This window comes from Acartia tonsa, chromosome 1, assembly GCF_053477335.1.
Source record: "Acartia tonsa isolate MP-2025a chromosome 1, ASM5347733v1, whole genome shotgun sequence".
Lineage (NCBI taxonomy): Eukaryota > Metazoa > Arthropoda > Copepoda > Calanoida > Acartiidae > Acartia > Acartia tonsa.
The window spans coordinates 53,564,556-53,572,116 of record NC_137260.1 but is presented as its reverse complement, the minus strand read 5'-3'; the positions used below and the strand labels follow the sequence as shown (position 1 = coordinate 53,572,116).

Here is a 7,561-nt window from a genome sequence, read left to right as displayed (position 1 = left end):
TTTTCGTTAGATTTTTTTGTCATTTGAATGGTCCTAAGGACCATTTAAATTAGTGGTCTCCTAAATTTTTTTCTGTGACGCTTTTAAAAGTTTAGGCGATTTTCTTTAATAGAGTTTGAACTAGAGTTCCAGAGAATTGTGATAAATTTCATTAAATCTAAATCTTAACTAAATAATGTTGATTTGAATTCTCAGTGGTACAACTGGATGAGTTGAAGGAATGCCTTGACGAAATAGAATCTCAAGTGGAAAGCATGAACAACGAAAAGAAAATGCTTCACAAACTCAACAAGGCCAAGAAAGAGTATGTAGCGCAGCTTCAATAATAGTTTATAACAATACTAGCGGCTAGGCCTCTAGAGGCACTTTTTTAAAAATATTTTTTAGGATGGCGGAGGATAATTTTTTTTAAGGGGTGATTTCTCTTGGGAGGTTGGTGGGTGCTACTCCTCCCAAAATAGTTATAAACCTTCCTGGGACATATGAGAAGCTTCCCTGTCAAGGAAAACCCATTTGGTTCAGCGGTGAGCGAGATCCTTCGGTACAAACAAACACACAGACACACAAACATCCTGTTACTTTATAATAAGGATTAAAGTAAATGCAAAGTTTTTATTGCGAGAGGTCTACAATTTTCGCAGTTTTTATTGAAACATTCTGTATAAATTACTGGTCTACAAAATAAAAAAATAATTGTGAGAGGATTTTTCCATAGGTGATTTATCTTGGAAGGGTGGAGGTAATGACTCCCTAAATAGATATAAACGTTTCCTTGGCCTCATTAAGCTTCACTGTAAAGGAGAACTATGCCGAACCAGTGGTTAGCGAGATCTTAAGCTACTCCCATGTTGTCATCCTATTTCATTTATATAAAAGTTGTATTATAAATTGATGTTTATTTTTAGCCAAAAAACTCTGCATGCCATGATCAAGAACAACGAACTCAAGGAAATCAGGTAAATAATGAATATTTATAAAACAAACATGCATCTATTTACTGAAACGACCATGTTTCAACAAAGAAAGCTTAGAAGAATCCGTAGGAAACTCACCAAAAAATATGAGACCTCAACGGTACAACCATTACTAATATTTTCAGACCTAAAACATAAAATACTTTTAATTACATAGAAACTTAAAAAAAATTGAGGAAAGATTGTTCTTTTGTCCTATACCTGTTTTATTAGAGCTCACATTTTAGGAAACGTATGCAGGATCCTGGAAATAAAGCCAGTGAAGGAGAGGAGAAGGCTTTAGCTAAGCTGTCCAATAGAATTCAGGTTGGTTGAGTAGTCGGTCGGTCGGTCTGTGATTATGGATAGTATACTAGATGTTCCACATTAATGATGACAAATACTCCATAAATGTAATGTATCTTAACATTGTTGCAATGCCTCTACAAATGTGTTATATAAAACATGAATATGTATTGTATAGGTAATCATTATAATAAAGTAAAAGGATTTATGTCTGTTTGTTTGTCTTTACCGAAGGATCTCGCTACCCGTTAAACCGATCGGGTTCTCATAGGTCCTGGGAAGGCTTTTAACTTTTTTTCAGGGAGGGTATCACCACCCCCCAAAGAGAAAACGCCCCTATAAAAATTTATTCCACCCCCCCCCAAAAAAAAAAATGGGTTATGGAATTCTACACCCCCCTCTAGCGCCTCTAGAGGCTTTTAAGGGCGTAGCCGGTAGTACTTAAACATAAAAGAGTGAGAATCGAAATATTTTGTCAGTTCTAAAAGGTTTTTTAATAACCACTGGTCCAATTAGAGAATAATAACTGTCGGATTGATTAATCCTAAACTGATTCGGATTTCATTTCCCAATTCATACTCATATTTAGCTAAAGTTCATATCCCTAAAATAAAAACCTTTTTCTCGTATTCATTTGAACCTGATTAAAATCCGGTGGATTAGAACCGGTTCTCAGCCATACGAAAAAAATATGTCTAGCATATCCAGTTTTCTACGAATGTAAACATGTACAATCATAAAATAAAAACCAGTTTTATTAGCCCGTGCTTTCGGCATCTCGGGGCTAAAAAAACTGTTTAATCTTATAATTGTACATTTTATATCCGCGGAAGGCTGTTTAGAATACGATGCGAGAAATAACTTTTCTAATACTTTTAAAGAGCATTGAAGATGAGTTGGCTGAAAATGATATTGAACTTGGTAAAGCTGAAAACATCCATGATGACACTGAGAAAGAACTTCAACAGGTATCTTGTGTTGGAAGATAATTAAAGTCCCTCCACAGATTATGACGTCATACGATAAATTAGCCAATGAGAGGCCAGTATACACTGTAATTGACCAATTGTAAATTTATGCTGGCCTCTCATTTGTTATTCTATCGTATGACGTCATAATCTGTGGAGGGACTTTATTCATCTTCCTTGTGAAGTAGCTGTGTTTATTACCTTAAGAAAATGGGGATATATGTCACAGCTTTTAGCCTACCTGTTCTATTGACGTCATAGTAGAGGGAAATAGACAGCGAAGGCCCGGAGAAAGAAACCCCCTAGAAAATAGATGGGGTATTTCCTGGCGTCAATAGAATAGGTAGGCCAAAAGCGGTGACATCTATCCCCAATTTCCTAGGGCACTAATCACAGCTACTGTATCTTGTGTTAGAATATAGAGTAGTAAGATGCATATTACATCTTAAAAACATCTGCACTAAGGTGGGGGGGGGGGAAGTTTTGACACATTTGCGTAAACAGTGAACATAGGCTTTATCTTTGGACTGAGAGGATAGGTTATTAAGGATAAAATCATTCTTATATGACGAATTTTCCCAAGTTTTAAGATTTTTTGGATATGCCTCCAGATTTAGGAGCTGCAGGTCTCCAGGTTCAGGAGCTGCAGACCTCCAATTGGTCACTGGACAGGTAAAAATAAAAACAAAATTTTTAAAAAGATTTAGAGGTTAACTTATAAAACAAAATATGCATCTTTTTAAATGTTATTTACATATTTGAAGAAAAAAGATGCATATTTTTTTATAAGTTGACCTCTATCTCTTTAAAAAAAATATTTTAATTCTTATTTTTACCTGCCCAGAGACTACCTGGAGGACTGCAGCTCCTGAACCTGAATGCCTATTGAAAATGTCTTAAAATTTGGGAACATTTATCATATAAGAATGATTTTATCTTTTATAACCTATCCTCTCAGTCCATAGATAAAGCCTTTATTCACTGTTTACGCAAATGTGTCAAAAATTCCCCCCCTCTTTCTCCCTAATTTTGAAACCTATATTAGTCTTTGGCAGGTTTAGGCTATTTTGAAGTAGGGATAAGATCTTCCATTCTTTAGAAATAGCTATTAATACATGCCCCTTATAATTCCAATACATCTCAATCGATATATTATTACTTGGATGTTGCATCAGATATTCGTGTACTCTCATAAAGTGATACCTACAGCTGGCTAAAATAACGATACATCCCCTTTTCCTCCTACTGTATGAACGTATTGGCGAATAAATGAGACCCATATTAGTTAGCTAAATTGACGACAAACTCTCCCCTGTCAATATATCCATTTATATTACTTCTAGGAAAAGGAAAAGTTGGAGGTGATGATCTCTGAACTGCAGCAGATTGACTATAAGATGCAGGAGTGCCAACTTACTCAGTCCCAAGGACTCCACGGAGAAGGTTCTCAGTCACATTCTCAAGGATTTAATGTCGGAGGTAAATAATAGCTGTAACTAATACCTATCCAAATTAGTTTTAGAAAAAGATATTTGTACCTAAAGATTTTATGGTTTGGGGGCAACACTTAGTTGTTTTCTATCACCCCACCCCAAAAAAAATATTTCGTAATTTCAGATGATTTTAGGGACCTGTATTTTTTAAGCCCCTTCCTCCCAAAAAAAAAAGAACAGTGGAATTTTTGATTTTTTCGAATTAATTCAGTTGTTGGTTATACCTACATATGGAATTAATGTTTTAGGAAACCAAGAGGTAATTTTTTAAAAATTAAATATTTCTGGTGCTGCCATTTATTTTGAAGTAGTTTCCCCAGAAAACAATTTTTTTGGGGGGGTGAGGGAATTTTCATTTTTTGGGAGGTTGAGGGTGTCCCACCCTCCCAAGAAAATAGCTTTACACTGAAGAGTAGAATCCGATCGGTTCAGTGGTTACCGAGATGGACGGACAGACATCATTCTACTTTGTATTATAGATAACGGAATTTCTCAAACGATGTATAAGACACTTGCTAAATGGATTTATTATTAATTGGATCTTACACCAGATTATCATGTTCTCTAATAGAGTGAAACTTGTAGAAGGCTAAATTAATGACCTCCTATCCACCCCCTTTACTCCCTCCCCTCCTACTGTATGAACGAACTAACCAATGGCAATAAATGATGTCCATGTTTGCAACCTAAATTTACGAAAATTTTTCTCCGTAATAAAATCCAAGTACATTCTAATCCTTTTCTTGCTATAAGTGAACAACTTACTACTTTTTATCATGGGCAATGTAATGCAATATTTAATGTAATTTGCAGAGAAACTTAAAGAGATCCAAGCGGTAATAGACGAAGAGAACGTGAGTCTGGCCGCTTTGAAAGAGGAGCGCAAGAATGTTTCTGATCATGTTGATAAACTTATGACTGAAAAGGAGATGATTGATAACAAGAGCGATTGGACAAGGTAATCTGATACCAACAGTGATAGTACAATAGCTATTACAAGTTGCGCACCAATTAATAATTATTGACTAAGAATGTTTTTTAAATAGGAATGATAAAACTGTGTTACATTTTATAAATATTTTTTATTCACTTCCAATAGTTTTTTTTGCTGTTTAATGGAGTGATTACTAGTTTTTAGTAATCAAAAGTCTTGAAGGATCGTTAAGGTAGCCATTAATGGGATTGAAAGGGGTTACCAATAAAGGGAGGGGTAGGTTTCTTGTAGAATCCGTAAAGGTGTGTGGTTTAAGGCTTAATAATATATAGTAGTAGAACGATAATATTCACTAAATATGTGTATTTCTTATTGAAAAGAACTATAAACAATTTTTTTTTTTTTAAAGTTAACATAAATTATTATCGTTCTACTACTGTTTTTTACCTATAACACATAACCTTTACTGATTTTACCAGAAACCTACCCCAGTTAGGGAGTTGAATCCATTTTTATAGAAGCAGAAACATAATCTATGATTATGGTTTGGACCCTCTAAAACTGTAATCTACCCTTCCACTTTCCCCTCTCTTGGTGAAGATATCTTCAACACCGATACGATTTTTGAAATGTAAGATTCCACTTTTGCCTCTCTTGGTGAAGATATCTTCAACGCCGATATGATTTTTGAAATGTAAGATTCCACTTTCAATATAGGCGAAACTGGAATCATGGTTTACATTTTTAATGTCTATGTTTCTGTAATCTTCCATTACTTGTTTAACATCGACATAATAGAAATGTACCATACTAGTTTAAAATTATGTCAAATGTGAAAAAAAGCATAGATTTTATATATAATTTAAACATTGTTGTATATTCTTAATTGATTAAACAAAACATACAAAGAGCCTTTTATAAAAGTTGTTTTGTTTATTTAAAAAAATACTTTTAAAAGTGTATCAAATGAGTAATCAAAATTATTTTAAGAAAGTCGTTTATTAATTAATTCAATTGTATATATTTGTAATTTTTTTGTTCAATTTATTTCATCTTAATATTTCCCTAGTAATCTCTCACCGTGTAAGTAAGCACTAAAAGGTTAATTACTTATCTAATTGTGCATTTTTGTGGTAAATTACTGATCAATTACTGAACAATTTGGTATGATTTGTGTGTTAAAACTTTAAAAGTGGATGGAGTAAATAAATGGACATTTATAGTAAAAGTTGCTTGTATCGGTTGAAGTGAAGAAAAAGAAGGAGGAGTAATAAGGGGGGGGGGAGTTCTGACACATTTGCGTAAACCTGGTGTATAGGCTTTATCTTTGGACTGAGAGGATAGGTTATTAGGAATAAAATCATTCTTATATGATGAATTTCTCCCAGATTTAAGATTTTTTGGATAGGCCTCCAGGTGGTATCTGTACAGATAAAAATTAAAAATAAGATTTTTTTTGAAGAGTTAAAGGTTAACTTATAAAACAAAATATGCTTCTTTTTGATTGTTATTCACATATTTGAAGAAAAACATACATATTTTGTCTCATAAGCTGACTTCTAACTCTTAAAAAAATTTTTTTTTTCATTTTTCCTGTAGAGAGACCACCTAGAGGCCTGGAGCTCCGGAACCTGGAGGCCTATCCAAAAAATCTTAAATCTGGGGGAAATTCATCATATAAGAATGATTTTATCCCTAATAACCTATCCTCTCAGTCCAAAGATAAAGCCTATACACCAGGTTTACGCAAATGTGTCAGAACTTCCCCCCCTTAATCCCTTCCTTCCTGTAAGCAGTTTATGACAAAAATTGAAGATTTGGCCGATATAATCCAAAAGAGCAAAATTTTCATCGATTGCTTAACCCTTAACGGTCGGGTTCTATCTCATTTTCTGTGTGTGAAAGATAAAGAGCCCAAACTGCGTGACTTTTTAAGTATGGGTGTGACACATAACTGAGAGTTGGAATTTTTCGAATATCTCCATCCTTGCGGGCACAGGATGCCAGCAAACCTGGCAGGGTCATCCAGGTAAAGAGCAAAAATAATTTTTTGACTAAAACAAAGCATTTTATCATACCAAAATACTAAAATATCCTCTAGTAGTACATCCTTAAATGAAATACAGGAGTTCAAGTCAATTTCAGGTTCCAGGTATGATCCTGCAGGTCATGATCCTCCAGGTCTCCAGAAATCTTTAAAAGGCTCCTGTGGCCGCAATTTTTGACTTAGAGACTTCAAATTTTAAACTTAAGCTTTTCTTATAAGTTTACATAACGTATTAAAATTTCATAAAGATCCGCCGCCGTTTTCTCGCCCACCGCCGACTGCGGCGGCTGGCAGCTGTCAAGTACAGCTGCGGCCGCTGAAATTTATATTTTGATATATCTAATGTAAAATTTACATAAAGATAAACATTTTCTGGAAAAAAAATTGATCTTCTAGCTTCAAAAATAAAAAAATTACAGCCGTTTGAAATTTTTTAGTAAAAAAAGACCTAAAAACAAAGGTTGTAAAATAAAAGGGTGAAGGAAGCAAAAATTGACTTAGACTTATAAAAGGACGGAAATTCACTATCAAACAGGGGACTTGCACAAAAAAATTTAGCTCTCTAGCTCTATTAGGAACTGAGATAATTAGGGGGGGGCGTTGAACGCCCCTCCCCCCCCGACCGATTAAGGTGCGGCAAGGGGCCCGACTGTAAGGGGTTAAAAGAAATTTAACATTGAAAGGCATGATTTGGTATATAAGCCAAATAAGCAATAATTTTCATTGATTGCTTAGAAGTAATTTATCAAAAAATAGTATGATTTTTTATATATATAAGCCACATAATTTTCATTGATTACTTAGTAGGGGTGTCATGCTTAGTGGTAGCACACTGAGCTACAGTAGTGAGAGTTCAAGTT

At 34.3% G+C, this 7,561-nt stretch overlaps 1 protein-coding gene across 1 annotated transcript in view; it reads left to right on the top strand.

Moving 5' to 3' along the window:
• The first annotated feature begins 198 nt into the window (after positions 1 to 198).
• The window catches only part of LOC145331577 (structural maintenance of chromosomes protein 3-like), a 57,169-nt gene continuing 49,806 nt past the window's right edge, over positions 199 to 7,561 (top strand). Inside the window, exons 1-6 of the mRNA XM_080176320.1 lie at positions 199 to 304; positions 906 to 956; positions 1,202 to 1,280; positions 2,141 to 2,227; positions 3,571 to 3,706; positions 4,534 to 4,678. Of these exons, the coding sequence (XP_080032446.1) occupies positions 255 to 304; positions 906 to 956; positions 1,202 to 1,280; positions 2,141 to 2,227; positions 3,571 to 3,706; positions 4,534 to 4,678 (548 nt within the window). The 5' untranslated portion in view covers positions 199 to 254. The remainder of the gene's footprint in view (positions 305 to 905; positions 957 to 1,201; positions 1,281 to 2,140; positions 2,228 to 3,570; positions 3,707 to 4,533; positions 4,679 to 7,561) is intronic.